This window comes from Lissotriton vulgaris, chromosome 7, assembly GCF_964263255.1.
Source record: "Lissotriton vulgaris chromosome 7, aLisVul1.2, whole genome shotgun sequence".
Taxonomy (NCBI): Eukaryota; Metazoa; Chordata; class Amphibia; order Caudata; family Salamandridae; genus Lissotriton; species Lissotriton vulgaris.
Window position 1 is genome coordinate 95,452,686 of NC_141695.1, and position 17,639 is coordinate 95,470,324.

General features: G+C 42.6%; 1 protein-coding gene across 1 annotated transcript in view; it reads right to left on the bottom strand.

The window, feature by feature from the left end:
* Positions 1-283: 283 nt before the first annotated feature.
* LOC147700900 (C-type lectin domain family 2 member D-like) overlaps positions 284-17,639 on the bottom strand; it is a 79,451-nt gene continuing 62,095 nt past the window's right edge. Inside the window, exon 5 of the mRNA XM_086928535.1 lies at positions 284-1,569. Within this exon, the coding sequence (XP_086784661.1) occupies positions 1,452-1,569 (118 nt within the window). The 3' untranslated portion in view covers positions 284-1,451. The remainder of the gene's footprint in view (positions 1,570-17,639) is intronic.

Consider the following 17,639-nt stretch of genomic DNA (forward strand, 5'->3'; position numbering starts at 1 on the left):
TATTCTAAACTTGGGTAATTATTTTAACTCCTTGCTCCAAGCAACTGAAACAATTACTCTCCCACCAAAACTGATAGATTGGTAATGGACTCAAAAATGTAATTTACCAGTTGTCATAACGCTCAGGGTGAGCCCACTTAACTGCTCCAGGTCTGCCTCCTTTACTGCTCCAAGTCTGCCTCCTTTGCGATGGACCTTGGAGTTGCATATTAGGAGTCAAGGAGTATGATAAAGTCATTAAACAAATAACAGTTTATGTTCAGACAATGATGAGAGTATTAGTGTAGTTAAGGATGTTTATTTTTCACTTTAAAAGATTAGTGAAGATCTTTATTTATTTTTGATCTTTATTCAGTTAGTCCATCAATCAAAAACAAAATTACAGAAATCATCAAAGAGAATATTGGTTAGAACAAGTCATCAAAAAATCTAATGCATACAAAGCGTATTCCACAGAGGAAATAGTTGTCTGTTCCAAGATGAGAGATTCGAGTTCAGTGATTGAGACCCCAAGAGGAGTTCTAGAGGAATATAAACAGAGTGAAGTCAGGAAGTATGAAGCTCCGAAATTTAAATCAGAAATGCAAAATTACCCATGAAAAGTATTCCCTAAGACTCGGCCGAGTCTCCGGTCTGTATACAAATGCAGTAGCAAGCTGTCAAAATCAGCTAAATCAAGAAAGGAAAAAAACAGTAGCAGCAGTAGCTACAACCGTCAAGGGGTCTGGATCAGTATCTAAAAGAATAAGCCGTAAGCCTACTTAGGAACATGCACTAATATAAAAGTCAAAAAACATTTTCTAAACAAAGTAGCTTGCTTCTTTTTCCATGGGCCAATCGGAGGACAGAGATCTTCTGTCAGTCAGTCCATCTCCTTCATCCCCACATGAATACATGTTAGTCAAACATTTTTACCAGTTCTTCAGCTACTGTTCGACAAATTAAATTCTAAAAACCGTAAGCATCTTTCCCAAGAACGTCTTCTTTTAGTTGACTTTCTATATCTCTACATGTCTCACTGTGAAAACAATGAATTATTAACTAAAAGATTCTTGTCGCCTAATTATTGCATTCCTTTATATTAATATTACCTTTATTATTGTCTAAATTGTAAGCTTTTGATCCAATTATTTTATGAAATCATAAGAAATTAGAAAGTTCATGATATGCAAGAATAGATATTACAGAGTAAAATAATGCATGGTGTTAAATGAGAAAGTTATGCAGTTATGTCAATATTTCTAAATAGCATTCGAAGCTTTTAATCAAGTTGTGCATATTTTCGCCATTTCGCATTTCTCCTTAAAAAACACGGGCAGTGTTTGTTCTGCAGCCTACCTTGGTAAGTGTGATGGCATATAAATGGGTTATTTTAGCCTTTTTAAACATCCGGTTTGCACTTCTTGCTGCACCTTTTGCATACTATTTTAATACATTTTTGTACACATTTTTCAGATGCTATTAATGGTCACTCTGGTGCAGATCCACTTGTTTGTGATGTCACATTCCAAACTTTTGACTTGGTCATAACTTAGGTAGGCACATTCAGAGGTATCGCTTACTGTGAACCTGCAACAAGAAAAAAAAACTGTTTTAGGACTTTTCTGAAGTTTTCATTAAGAAATGAATATATGTTTCCAAAGTCTTATACGTCACTAATGCAAATACCGCATAAAGGGAAAAAGTTTCTATAAGTTCACTCCCGGGAATATAAGCCTGGCAGGATAGACACTGGCTCAGTGATGGAGTGGACTGGATGTACTGTTTGGAGGGCTACACCGGACGGCACTGAAAACTCCTCACTTCCGGCGGATGCCGAAAGCAGCGCTCCAGTCTCTCGACTGCCCCAGTCTACATAGGGCGGAGAGCAAGCGCAAGCGCAGCGGACGCGCGCAGCGGGCGCGCCGGCGGCGCGCCAAAGGCTCGCCAAAGGCAAGCCCGTCTGCGCCCGTCCGCGCCTTGATCACGCCCAGGGCCATAAACCCTGATTCTTCGGCCTCCACCTTTACTTATACCTATCAAGCACTCCTTGATCTACGCTCTCCATTCACATGCTCGAACTGTATATATGATCCTCACGAGCCTCATTATTATCTCAAAGTCTGCACTTATTGTAGATTTAAATTAGAGGCCCCCCAAGTAACACGAGCCTACACCTTGTTGCCAAAAACCAATCCCACAAATATTAAAGCCTTCCTCATAAATGTTAGATCTCTTAGTAAGCACAAAGAGGAAATTGCCGATTTTATCGACACTCAAAAATTGGATCTGTTGTTTGTAACAGAAACGTGGACTTCTCCAGCTTCTGAACCCGATCTTCTGGTAGCCGTACCTGAGGGTTATAACATCCTTAGGCAGGATAGATTATTAAGAACTGGAGGAGGGATTGCTATAATATACCGAAGTCAGTTTAAAACCACTGTCAATCCCCTATCTCTCCTTACATGTGAGGCCCTGCAGTTCGATATACTCCTCGGCCCGTCCCAACGCTTCAAAGGGGTTCTTCTTTATAGACCCCCGGGTAGTAAAATCCAATTCCTCGCCACTTTTCTAGAAGCAATGGAATCTCTTGCCATTGAAAACACCGCTACTATCTTAGGCGACTTCAACTTTCCACTGGAAGATGGAACAAACAATGACACCAATACCCTTATTATGGACCTGGAATCGCTCGGTCTAACTCAAAGGATTACTAATAGCACACACGAAGCAGGACATACACTTGATGGGCTATTTACCAATGAACTCAACTTACATATCATGGAAATTATTCCTTTGGGATGGACCGATCACCACGCAGTCGTATTCACTATTCCATCCTCCCCTCCGTCTCATAAGGAACATAATTACCGACCCACTAAATCGTTTAGATCTTGGAAAAATATTGACTATAAACAATTCCATGATTTACTTTCTGCTTCTGTAACTATCCTGCCCCCAGATCCCAATGAAGCAGCCACAGAATATACGAGCTGGCTTACTCAGACTTTAAACATACTGGCACCTACCAGAACTAGCTCAAAAAATCGGACCACCCCATCGGCACCCTGGTATTCAGAAGAATTACGAATGCAGAGACAACTATGTCGTAACAAGGAAAGACATTGGAGGAAAGACAAGGAACACTACAAGAGAGAAATGTCCATATATAAGTCCCTCATTCTTCGTGCCAAAACTTCTTACTACTCGTTGCAAATCGAGCAGGCCAAGAACTCAAACAAAGAACTCTACAAAGTAGTAACTAAACTATCACATCTACCCCCACAAACTACTCCCAAACCTACCCAGGCATTCTGCAATAACTTAGCATCATTCTTCTATGACAAAGTAAATAACATCTATGCCAAATTCTCACAAGACACTCAGTCAGACCCCTGCTCTAATTCTGCCCCCATTAAACACCCCACCTTTTCACAATTTCATGAAGTCAATCTTATTCAAGTTGCTGAAACCATGAAAAGCATCAAATCTGGATCAGCTAATGACCCATGTCCAGTTTCCATTCTCCTTCCTCTCTCAGATCTCATTGTACCCCAACTTACTGACATGTTCAACATCATGTTTAGCACTGGAGTCTACCCTACAATCTGGAAGGATACGATCCTCAAACCCCTTCTCAAAAAATCCCACCTTGACCCGGAGGACACCAATAACTATCGTCCAATAGCCAGCCTGCCATTTCCAGCAAAAGCAGTCGAAAAATTGATGAATTTCCAACTGTCACAATACATAGAACAACACTCTCTATTGGACGATAGTCAATTTGGCTTCCGTAAATCTCATAGTACTGAGACGGCACTCATCAAATCCACCGATGAGATTAGGAAAGCACTTGACCAGGGAGGAGCTGCGGTCCTCATTTTGCTGGATCTTTCCGCGGCGTTTGACACGGTCGATCACAACATCTTGATCGACCGTGTCAATGCCATTGGTATCCAAGCGAAAGCTAAAGATCCTATAAGATCCTTCCTAACAGGCCGTACTCAGACGGTGCAGCTAGATACATTTTCATCAGAACAACTGACCTTACCCTGTGGTGTTCCTCAAGGCTCGTCCCTCAGTCCAACCCTATTCAATATCTACGTCACTGATCTGGCAAGGGTAATCAAGAACTGGGGGATGAGCCTAACATCCTACGCGGATGACACCCAGTTGGTTCTCACCATCAAAGACAATGGAGAACAAATAGCTGCCAGTTTCCAACAGGGCATGCTAGCCATCAGTCATTGGATGTCATCTAACTGTCTTAAGTTAAACTCTAACAAGACAGAGGTAATGACTTTTGGCAAACTTACCCCCTCATGGTCTGATGTATGGTGGCCTACTGATTTGGGTCCTCCTCCACCCCCTGTTACCAAGGTCAAAAACCTTGGTATAACTTTAGATAAAACACTCTCTTATTCAACTCATGTCAATACCACGGTGTCATCTTCCTTTTTTAAATTGAAAACTATAAAAAAGATTCTCCCTTATCTTCCCCCTAACTCTGGTAAAACTCTGATCACATCTTTTGTTATGTCCTCAGTGGACTATTGTAACGGACTTTTAATGAATGCCCAAAAGAAGGTCATTAAGAGGTTACAATCTGTACAAAATGCTGCAGCCAGACTACTTTCTGGCACCCCCAAATTCAAATCCATTGCCAACACTATAAAAAACTATCACTGGCTTACAGTCAACAAAAGGATAAAATTCAAGGCACTCTGTTTAGCTTATAAAGCCGCGCACAAACAAGGCCCTCGCTTTCTCATTGATCCATTCACGTTTCATGTCCCCAATCGCTCACTTCGGTCCATGAACAATTTCACTATGACAGTCCCTCGCACCAGAACAGTTGCAATGGGAGATCGCAGCTTCCACATTGCAACTGCTAAACTTTGGAACTCCCTTGATCTAGAGATCAGATCAGCTCCTACTCTTATCATTTTCAGAAGAAAAATTAAAACTTGGCTTTTTGATCAATAATTCAATTTTTGTTTCTTTCTGCCTCATTCACAGCGCCGAGACGCCCTTGGGCAATTGTTCGCGCTCAATAAATCCCATAAATAAATAAATAAATAAATAAATACTGCTACAACTGCAAGTAACATGCCGGCTTCCTGGGAGAAGCCTCTGTCTAGTGATCCTCTAGTTTCACATTTAACATTGTGCAGCAACGGGCAAGTGTGGACATGTGTTTGAAAAGCAAGCCATCATGCAGGGATTCATTCAGTAGAGGAAGTGGGAAAAGTAATGTGTGAATCCCTTAAAGGTAAACAACAATTTAGAATGGGTCAGCCTAGTAAGTCGCACATTCACAACACAGAAGCATTGAGCCACAGCGGAGGATGAGGTCTAGAAAGGCAAACAGCTCTTTGTGGGTGACCTTTAATGACCTAAATCAGGGAGTCAAATGAAGGCCAAGGAGGACCTTATCAGTTCCACATGCTCTGGAAGAACAGAGGCATTCTGGGATGCCGATGGAGATCGGGAAAGAAAAGGGAGGCTGCTTTTTTCTATCTGAACGTCATGACAAGGGCGCATGAAGGGCCGCATCACAGTACACATTATAAGCATGCACCACATGGTTGGCAGATGCACTTGGATCAGTACATCTCGTATATCTGAGCCGAGGGTGTGTGTTCCATATGCAAGTTTCCACTGCCAGCTGGGGAGGCCACTTAACTCCACCTTTGGGAGTAGTCACATTTGTAGAGGAAATGACCCATGCAAATTTTGCGCCATCTCAGCTCCAATCGCTAGTAGGCGGAAAACACTTAGATGTAGCCCAGTCCTTTGCTTGTATAAATGTTATTATTCAGTAGCAGGCTTGAAAAGTAGGTAGTGTGGGCGAGGGGGTCTAGTGGAATCTCAATTTCCATATCGTACCCACCACCCAGCAATAAAATGTACTGCCACCAGGGTGTTAAAGTGTGCTTTCCTTTCTGGAAGTCACATTTACAAAAGAATATCAAGAGAGCCCATGATGTGGCGTGTGGTAACAATGAATGGTTTAAATCACAAGTTTTAAAAAGAACATATAGTTTCTTATCGGTCAGTGTAGTTTTGTAGCTTGAAGGATTTTATGGATTTACCTGCTGTGCATTATTCAGCCATCTAGTGGCTGGGTCCAGAATACTCCTAAAAACCTTTTTCCTTCTACTCTTTTTTTTCTGTTGTAGGTGGGCGTCAACAGATCTCCATTTGGTGTCCCCTTGTGACATTGTCATGCTTCCTGTTGAAGCCCCCACCTTTGATCGCTATCCTCAGATTTTTATTATTTTTTGCTTCCTCCAATCATCTTCATTGGTGGAAGAGGGGGCAGGCTCGCTTGTAAATCCAGAAAAATTCTTGAAGCTGCAAAACTACACCAACAGGTAAGAAACTATACATTTTGCAGTCTGAATCTTTTCTGGATTCACATGCTGTGCATAGATTTGGGAGCAGTTTGTTACTACAGTGGTGGTTTGATTGAAGATAAGCGTTGGTTTGGAAAACACATGTTGTAAGACTTTTTGTCCTACTTGAGCTTCCTTATTCATCTGAATATCTACACAAGAAAGCCTTGTGAACTTCTGCACTGATGACCATTTTGCCGCCCTACAAATGTCCTGTAATGGCGTATTTGCTAAATTAGCAACGATTGCTCCCTTTTTTCTTTCGAATGCACCCTTGGAGTGTTTTGTATCATCTCACCTACATTGTTGTGGCACAATTGAACAGTTTGAGCTATCCATCTTGCAATTGTGATATGGTAACTGGTCTTCCTAAGAGACTTTTGCAAATGATACAAAGAGCTGTTTAATTTTCCTGTCAGTTTTTGTTCTTTTAATGTAATACATTATTGCATATGTAGCGTACAGTGTGACTAATATTCTTTTAGCTTGCGTTTTAGGTTTTTGAAATAAACTTGGCGTCTGTATACTTTGTTCCATGTAGAACATTTGGCATCAATTGTGGGGCATTTCCCATGATAGTTCTGTCTTCGTGCACTTGAAAATAAGGTTCCTCCAAGGTGAGTGCATGAAATTCACAAACTGTGCGTAGTGATGTTATAGCCACTAAAAAGGAAGTTTTTAGTGTGAACATTTGTAATGTAGCCTTGTGTAATGGTTCACATGGTGCATTCATCAGTAATGTGAGCACAATATTTAAATTCCAAGTGGGTGCAGGAACCTTTTTTGGAGGTGCAATTCTGTTTGCTCCTTCTAGGAACCGCTTAATGACTTGAATAAACTTCTTTCAATATGGTCCCTTGTGTACGCCACTAGTGCTGCTAAATAAAACTTCAAGGTTGCCTAAGTTAGTTTACAGTCTAGTAGGTGTGTCAAGTACTTCAGTACTGTCTTATCTTTAGTGATCTTTTTTAATAATCCTTCCTTAGGGTAACACAGTTAGTATCTTTTCCATTTAGCTACAGAACATTTTCTAGTTGTTGGTCTTCTTGTTTGTATTACGATTGCCACTGTATTTTCCGGTAACTTTAGGTGCCCAAATTCTAAGTCTTCAGGAGCCATGCTGCCAGGCTTACTGACTCTGGTTCTGAGTGAAGAATCCTTCCGTCTTGTATTGAAAAAAGATCTTGTCTGTTTGGTAATTTGTGAATCTTTCCCTGAGATAGTTCTATTAGTTCTAAGAACTTGGTTTGTCTCCTCACTGTGTTTCAATTAGTATCAGTCATGCTGATGATTCTGCATGTAATCAACAGCTCCTTCCAAATGGACTGGTGGCAATATTGTCTCGAGGCATAGTGTTGGCATTTCGCAATCTGAGGTGTTGCAAACAGATCAATCTCCGGTGTGCCCTATTTTTGAAAGATCTTTGTGAGTACTTATTGCTTAAGTTCCCATTTGTGAGATCATGATGCTTGTTTGTCTGCTTCAATATTGTCCTTCCCTGGTAGGTGGACCACTAAGATCTCCATTTTCCTTTAAATAGCCCAATTCTACAATTCTTGTGCTAGTCTTGACAGTGGTAGAGATTGTGTCCCAGCCTGTTTATGTAAAACATGGTGGTTGTGCTCCCCGTAGGTCCTTTTGAAAGGTTTTGATGTCTTGTACTGAATCCTGGTCTTTCCCGGCACCCCTTACCTTGAGATTGTTCATGTATGCTCCTATCCCTAGTGTTATGGCCCCTTGCCTGGAGGTATCTTGTCTAATGTTATACAATATCCATTTGACATTATGTTTAAGATCTATTTGTCAGAAGTGATCTTCCTCCACTCCTGAAAGTCTTTATTTTGCCTCCTACCTGTGTTGAATGTAGGAATATTTGGTATTGTAAGCATGCTCCTTGTCTTTTGTCCTCCCTTAGTAACTCACTCCTTGATCTGATTTGAGAATGTATAGTGCTTATCAAGTCACTTGCTTGCAGGAATGCTCCTCCCCTTTGTGGCTGTCCTCTTCCATATGGCTATTTGCAAAAGGACTTTCTCCCTGTTGGTACAGCCAACCTTGCTGCTGCTGTTGGTGGTGTGACTGATTTCCTCCCTTAAATGTTTGTTGGGAAGTATGATGGGAGATTGCTTGATGGAGAATCCCTCTTCCTGGAGGTCTTCTTGAAGGTATGGTTCCTCTATGCATATTGCCTCTGAATTGCAATGCCCTCATTGATTTTGCCATCTCATTATCCTTCAACTGATTCCAAGTGTCGTCTACTGCACTTCCGAACAGTTGTTCCCTGTTAAAAGTTGCATTCAAGATATTGCTTTGAACTTCCAGTTTGAAACCTGAAATGCGTAGCCAAGCATGTCTTCTTTCTGTGATGCCAATCATCATTTGTCTGCTTGATGTATTTGCAGTATCTAGGGTTGATTTTAAGCAAGTGCTGGCGATATTTTTTTACATCTTCTACCAGATGGGCTTCTCTCTTTTGATTCTGTTGTGGTAGGTGTTTCATTAACTCTATCTCTTCCCAATGTTGATAGACATCGAGGTTGAGCAAATCATTTGAATTTGCAATGCGCCATTGATTTGCAGCACTTCTCTCTGCCTTTCGGCCTATGAGCTCCAACCTCTTACTCTCCTTATATGGAGGAGGACCCGTTGTGTTTGGTACATTTGTTCTTTTCCTAGTAGTGGATGCCATAAAAGAATCTGCTCTACACAATTGGCAACATAGGGAGACATGTGTTTCTAGATTGTGTAGTCAGGAGAGTTTCTAATAAAAAACATGATTAGGGTTTCTTCTCCTCAATTTGAACTCCATATTTATCTGCTGCTGTCTTGCCTACTTGATTATATGCCCCATAGTCGTTAGGTGGGTACTGCCTCGAAGGATGTATGTCGACCACTTCTTCTGGAGAATCTGTTTCAAAATGCTACCACTAGGTATCTTGGCATGCTGAAGCCTCAGAACCTATGTTCATATGTTTCACTTTATACAAGATAACCTCTTCCTGCTCCTCCTGAGTTGCAGGAGTTAAGGGCGGCTTGATGTTCAACGCTTTTCTCCCCTTTCTCTGTTGTTGTCGAGCTCTCACTAGGGATCCAATATGGTTTTATGAATTTATTGAAGTCCTTTTTCTTTTGTAAAAGAAAACCCATTTTGGCTTGAGCCTTACCCTCTTCCACTCCATCTTTGATGCTTCTTGTTCGGTGCTGAGAATTTATGTTTTTCTCATCAAAAAGTCTTTCAAAGACGTGGCGTCAGAAAACCATGTCTCCCATTTTGACCACACCAGTTTTAATGTCTATGCGTCTTTTCCTTGGCTTTCCTTTAACGGCTTGTATTTTTAGGGAGCTTTACCACTGGGGCGTCCTTTTCAAAGGATCTGAGAGTACTTTTCTCGCTGGGTGTGGCCACAGTCGTTGAGTGCTTCAAGAACTTAAAATCAGTTTTTCTGGACTCTTCCACGTTTTTTTTTAGGACAATGGGTCTCTTAACTCTTGAAAAGTCTATTTGCCCCCCTGTGTTTAGACGTTCACCATCTGGATGTCAGTCTCTGTGTTTCCTTCTGGCCCTTTGGTGACGTTTTCTTCCTTGCTGCTTGAGAAGAGCAAGTCACATACAGACAGTGACGGATGTTGGCCCTGCATGTTGTAGTGGGCTCTTCTCTGCCTCTCTCTCACCCTCAGACGCTTCAGGGTGAACACTGAGCTTGTGTTGCAGTTCTCACTTTGGTGGTCTATAGGCAGGCAGAGGTTGCAGACCGCATGTTGGTCCTTTTGGGCACACTTGTGATGGCAGTTCTTGCAGAACTGAAATGGTGTTTTCTCCATCACTATGTACAGGGAGCCCCCTGCACACACATTCTCTGTATTTGTCAAAAAGGGCACTCACTTCTCAGTAAAAAAGTCTCCGGTACCTTCTGATGTTTCCTTCTCTCCAGTCAACTTCAATATTGTTTTTCGAGATATTTTTTCTGTCAATTGCTGTAACTCCTTTAGCATACGACCAGACGAAGCGACGTAAAAAACTATTTTGAAGATGGCAACCAAAGGTGGGAGATTCCGAAGGAAGCATGATGATGTCACAAGGGGACACCAAATAGAGGACCGTTGACGCCCACCAACAACAATAAACAAAAAAAATACAAGGACAAAGAATCCAGAAAAGATTCACGCTGCAAAACTCAAATAATGCCTGCACTGGAGGGGTGGAGGGACAATATTTTGGCTGGCACAGCTGCTTTCTTATCTCCTGCTTTGCCTGGAAGAATGTCAGACTAGGCTAAAAAAGGCATACCAAGATTTGTGAGCATTGAAATAATATTTCCTGGGTGTCTCTGACCTGCAGGGATCAGGCGAGGAGTTTGGTGTTCTGGAAGCCACACCCAGTCCAGCGGCTTCTTAGTAGGCGTTTGGAGTGGGGGTTACACTTGAGCCCTAACCCACGGGATTCTGGGGCAGGTGGTGTGGTCTGGTGACCACAGAGAGGGGGGGTGGCAGGTAGTCTAGAGGGGGGAGGTAAAAAACATCAAAGGTGAGGGTAGTTAGGACTGATCTTGGGAGACAAGTTAGATATAGTACTACTAAGAACACACAGCACTACTTGCCTTTAGAGGCGGCCCAACCATATTAAGTCTGAAGTTGTTCAGCTGGGAGAGTAACAACTGCTTGTTTGGCATGCTATCCTCCAAAAAGTAAATTGAGGCTGGAGCAGAGGAAGGAGCAGGTGAGGTGCCCCCGGTGGACTAGCCCTAAAAAGGCTGAGAGCCCCTACAAGCAGCCATGATAAAAGGAAAGCGTGTTGGAAAGAATGCAGCCCTTAAGGTGAGTGCTTGGGAGGAAGACCGGCCTGCCTAGGGTTGCATTTCTAAGGCTGGTAATTTCTGATGGGTAAGAACAAAAGTTACTTACCTGTAATCTGTGGTTCTCCAGTATTGGTATCTTTCATAGATTCACATGCCTGAATCATTCCCCGTCGTCGGAGTGGGAGTCCCACTGTACATAAAAATAGCAATAAATATGCACATAATAAACATAGCAGAGGTAACACAAAACCAGAAAGTAAAGTAGCTAGAAATTAAAAGGAAAAAACCTCCACATTTATGACTCGTCCAAGTCATTATATATATTCCAAACTACAGCCAATCAGGTGACAGCACCCTCCAGAATGTTCTCTCGAGAGGCTCAGGCTCTCAGATTTTCTCGCACAAGTGTGATCCATGATGAAAAGAGCATAGAAGAGCCTCTGAGGGGAGGTGGGTGGGTTGCATGTGAATCTATGAAAGAATCATCGTCCACATATGGAAATATTTGAATTCCTTCCAGATGAAGGTGTGAGGCCGCCAGGCTAGAGCCTTGGTAAAAACACGGGGTGTAGAACGTAGTCCGAAAGGAAAGAATTTGAACTGGAAGTCCCTGCCAGCCACTCTGAACCCCAAGAACTTTCTGTGTCCAGGTCGGATTGGTACATAGAAATACGAGTCTTGGAGGTTGAGGGTGGCCATGTGATCCCCCGGAGTAAGGAGTTGACGGATTTCTTTAAGTGTCAACATCCGGAAGGATAACTTTTTAAAGATATTTGTTGAGGGGGAGAAGATCTAGAATGGGGCTCCATTCTCCCGATTTCTTCTTTATCAGAAAGAAATCTTGAATAACACCTGGTTCTGCTTTGTAATTGAGAGACCACTTTGATCGCTCCTTTTCGTAAAATCAAATTTATATGGGAAAAAAGCTCTTTGAGATGAGCTGGAGGTGGGCTTTTGGGAGGAGAATTTGGAGGGATCTTTATGAACTCGAGAACATGGCTTCTGGCTACAATGTCCAAGACCCACTTGTCTGATGTTATAGTTGACCAATTCGAGTAAAATTGGGAGATTCTGCTGCCAACTTTTAAAGGGGTAGGCGGTAGAACAGGTGGCAGTTGTCACTGTTTCTGAGACGTATCACGTCCGCGGTAGGATGACTTTCTCCTGTTTTGTGAATAAGAGGTATTTGGTTGTTGTCTGTAGGATTGTAGGCGCTGAGAAGAGTAACGTTGGTTACATTGATAGGATTGGTATTGTCTTTGCTGATTATAACCTCCTCGACCAGAGAAGGATCCACGGCCCTTAGCGCCACGAAAGGGCGGCTTCCGAAATTGGAGAGTACCGAGAATCTTGCTGTCTCAGTATCCTTTTTAATGGCCTGGAGGGCCTCATCCACATGCTGACCGAAAAGAGATTCGCCATCAAACGGCATATCAATAATTTTTGCTTTGCCGCCATAGGACTGCGGCACCTGCCAGTTGCCAAAAACCTGTAGATGCAACATGCACAGCTGAATCTATGATCTCAGCAGAGATACGTTCCCCCTCCTGTAGGATCTTTAGTGCTTCTGATTTAGAGGGCTCAGACAACATATCGATGTAGGGAGAAATGTCCAACCACATCTGTCTGTCATATCGGCCTAAGATAGAGAGTGAGTTAGCAGCAAGGATGGTCATCGCTGCCATGGTTGAAACCTTTTTACCAATTGCGTCTGCCATTTCGATCTGGAGGAGCTGCAATCAAAGAGGAGGGATTACTTGCTCATTGTTGTGCTGCCTGGGCGATTACTGAATCAGCTTTTGGCTGACCTATGAGGCATGATGGCAAATTGTCTGGTGCCTTGTACTTCTTGTTGAGGCGGGGAAGGACTGCAGGAACAGAAGTAGGAGCTTTCAGGACCTTTAGTCCTTCCTGCCAAATGAAGTCAATGATTGGGATAGTCTGTAATTGTTTCCTCGGTTGATCTTTAAAATCGTATAGGAAACAATCATCCTTCTTTGTTTCCATAGGAAGGAGTAACCTTTGCGTTTCCCTTTCCATGAGAAGACGAAAACCCCCAATATCAACTGGAGGAGAATTGATGGGAGCAGGAGTAGAAGGAGACAGAGTTTGTATATGGTAATCATCCCACTCCGTAAAGAGCGATTTGTCGTCCAATTCTCCTTCATCCCTATCGTCATCCATGGTGTGAGCAATCTGAGAATGATGAGAAGGTACCGGAGAAGTTGGTCTGGGTGATCTCAAGGCAGAAGAAGAAGATTGAGGAAATGGTGTAGGCAGTACAGAGGAAGCCAATTCAGATGGAGAGAAACTGCGATAATAATCATCCAACATGTACTGTAGATTATTTAGCAGAGCCAAAGGCATTTGGGCCGTAGGAATAGTATCTGGAGCTGTACAAACAGTCTATGGAGAAGGATTATCCTCGTTATCCTCCTCCTGATATTTAATGAATAACTCAGAAGGGCTCCAGGCCGTGCAAAACCTATCATTCTCATCGGATTCCTCATCATCCTCTCCATAATCCAGCAACTGTTCAGGTAACTCCAGAGAAACCTTAGTAGGGGAAATATGAATTGGAGAGAGGGCCTCCAATGAAGATCCACGTCTTTGCAGCAAGGAAGATGCTGTTGTCAAAGGAGGCAACTGCGCAGATGTAGTAGACACTGACCAAACCTGCAACGCTGTACATGAAGATAACTGTAGCGTCGACGAGTGAGCCGTCAAAGAAGTCGTCACCGACGAAGCTGGAGTCAATGAAGTACTCGACGACAAGGCAGCCGTCGACGAGGAGGTGGCCATCGACGAAACGACCGTCGATAAGGCAATCGTCGACGATACCCTTCTAATCTTCGTCGTACAGTAGATCTCAACTCCTTGGTCGACGAGATTAGTTTCATAGAGATGGATACCAGGGTTGATGGTGAGGATGCCGAAGACATGATCATATGAGGTCTCTGTGACGAGAAAGTAACAGTCAACGTCATCGTAGCGTAGACGGTTGGCTTCGTTGACGAAGATGTCGTTGTCTAGCTCATCGACGAGGGAACCCGTTTCTGAGGTAAATCCTTGTCAGAAACTCGTTTTGAAGACAGAGACTTTGCAGATTTTCTCGGGGCGTAGTAGGCAGAGGTTTACTCTTAGAAGCTGGAGTAGCCTTTTTTGAAGTGGAAGGCAGCTCAGCACTCATAGAGGTGTGCTATTTTTTTGACACCTTAGCCCCAGGAGAAGATAAATCTTCGTCTGCAACCCTCTTCCTAGAGGACATAGTCTTACCAGAGGAAATGCTCCCAAGTTCAGATAAGGGGTTGTCTTGATCTTTAATCTTCTGTAGCCACAAAAGTTCCTGAGAGTCTTTTGAGGAAAGGTTCTGCAGATCTTACAGTCTCTCACCTGGTGGTCAGGCTACAAGCAATAAATGCACTTCTTGTGGGGGTCCTCAGAAAACTGCCGGAGCTTCCCACAAGATTCACAAGGTCGAAAGAGAGATTTCTTTGAAGAAGACATCATGAACTGAAGAATTCCTAAAAAAACTGTAAAGTACTGAGCAGAGCTCAGGGAGACCCCCTTCATACGACGTGCAGTAGAAAATCTGAGAGCCTGAGCCTCTGAGGAGAACATTCTGGAGGGTGCTGTCACCTGATTGGGAGTAGTTTGTACTATATATAATGACTTGGACGAGTCATAAATGTGGAGGTTTTTTTCCGTTTAATTTCTAGCTATTTTACTTCCTGGTTCTATGTTACCTATGGTATGGTTATCATGTGCATATTTATTGCTATTTTTTTGTACCGTGGGACTCCCACTCCGACGACGGGGAATGATTCAGGCATGTGAATCTATGCAAGATACCCCAATACTGGAGAACCAACTTAATCTCCTCTTACATGAGAGATGTGGGAGCAAGCTGGTGTGACATACCATTTCTCCACAGCATACAACCCAAAACCAATGGATTGTTGAAGCAAGACAGCAAAGAGCATGATGGCAGTTTTGCCAGAGAACCTCTGGAGGAAGTGGGATCTTCTACTACCATGTCTATTGTTTGCCTAAAGAGAAATCCTGCAGAAGGGAGTAGGGTTCAGTCCCTTTGGGTTTCTGTATGGCCACTCGGTGTGGGGTCCAGTCCCCTTAGTTTGAGATGGTGGGAGGGAACCTCTGTCTCCACTGAAAGATGATAGGGACTTTTTGATTGGCCACTGGAAGTTCAGGGTCACCTCCAATCTGGTTATTTTTCTTTATTTGGGACAAAACTGTCCAGGTAAAATCAGTGTATAGATGATTTGAGGATACAAAGTGTTCCACCAGGCAAGACCGATGTTGGACAATGTGGTGACATACCTCCTGACTTGTTTTGCCAATGTAAATCAGTTTGCATGGACATGTAATAGCGTATACCACGTTTTTAGATTTCAATTCGTAAATTCATTATGGCGCCAGTGCCGTAGCCCGTCTGTGAATAATGTCCCTTCTTGTGTCGAATCACACACTGAACAGGTAACAAATTTGTGGTGTCCCTGTATCGGGTGGAGGTTGAGCATGCTGCATAATGTAGATGGTTTTTTTTAAAAGCCTGAAGAGCTAGTAACTTGCTGCCCAATGTTCTCATTCTTTTTTAGTGCAAAAAGTGGCAACACCACATCTTTTATGGTTCCTTCAATCAGATGCCAGTTGCTTTGGATAATCTCTTTAATGGGATGTGTCTGTGGTCCAAACGTGCACACATATACTAATCGATCTGTTTGCCTTTTTGTCTTTTTTGTTAGTAAGTGCTCTTGCGGAGTAAACAATGCTCTTTTTAGTGACTGTTTCAACAATTTTCTAGGGTATCCCCTCTCTCTCAGTTTGTTGACTAGCCCCTCGGCATGTAATTCGCAGTCCTCTCTCCTACAGCAATAGGGCAAGTTGTTCTTAAGGTTGGACGGATGATAACTCTGATAGTGGAGGGAATTGTTCTTATCCATGGGTTTGGTGTGTAATGTGGTGATTAACTCACCTTGGGATATGTTTACATTGACATCCAAAAATGGCAGATTCTTTTTGCTGAATTCAAGGCTAAATTTAATGTCAGGGCTACGATCGTTAAGCCACCCATGGAATTCTTTAAGCATGATTTCCAACCCTTCCCAAAGGCACCAGACATCATCTATATACCTGAACCATTGCTTGATACAGGTAATATAGGGATTGTTTTTGTATGCAAATATTTCCTCATACTTAGCCATGTACATTACTGCCATTTCTGGCGCAAAGGGACAGCCCATGGAACACCCTTTGATTTGTACAAAGAATTTGTCATCAAATTTGAAGAAATTACGCCGCAGGGCGATTGTAGACAATTTTAGAATGTATTGGGTAGGCACCTGATGTAGTCTAGGTCTTGTTTCAAGAAAAGACTCCATCGCATGGAGTCCATCTTGCTGGGGGATCTGGGTATACAAGGATGGAACATCCATTGTAACCAGTATGTGAACTTCCGAATCAAATGGGAACCCTTCAACTTTATTTATAAAGTCTGTGATGTCCCATAAATATGAGGCTACATCCTCAAGAAATTGCTTTAAAAACACATCCACATATTTTGACAGTGGCTCCAGAATCGAAACACACCCAGACACAATGGGACGGCGGGGCGGAGTGGTGGCATCCTTATGCACCTTCGGCAAGAAGTATATAGTACTGGAGTTCATGGATACTTTTTAATTAGATATTCTGATTCTTTGGGTCCTAAGATCCCTAGGTCCAAGCAGTGAGTAACAATCTTCATAATTTCATGGTCAATCTCGACAGTAGGATCTTGTGGAATGCATCAATACCACCCTGTGTTTCCTACATGGCTTCTTCCTTCAGTAAGGTAAGCCTGCTGAGGCCAAATCACCAGTGACCTACTCTTGTCGGCTGGCTTAATCACCGCCAGTTGTTGTTCCTTCAGTGCAGTAATGGCCTTCCTGTGGAACAGCGATATGTTTTTCTTAATGTACATACGCGTTTTTCAAGAACATTAAGAGAGGATAACACGGCATGTTGAAATGCTAAAATATTTTTGGGTACACTGTACGACAGGGGGCAAGAGGAAGAGTTGTTACGTAGTTCAGATGGTTCGGGTCTCGTGGTATCTTCTTTGCCTATGAAGAATGCGCTTAGGTAAATTTTACGAAATAACTCCAGTATTTCCATCTTGACCTTAGTAAAGTCCATGGTTACCCCTGGAACAAAGGACAATCTTAGTTTTAGAAATTTAATTTGTGCCTTTATTCGGATACCACAGGATTGTGTATATATTGTGCCTTAAGGAATGTAGTAATAATGTTTTCCTCTTGTGTAGGCAACATTGGTTTGAAGACATAACCCCCAGTCTCTTGGCCTAGGCAGGACAATTAACAATGTCTAGTTAAGAATCTAACGTCCGCTTGGTGCCTTATGTAAAAACTAGGACTGGTGTTGTACTTTCAATGTTAATGTTATT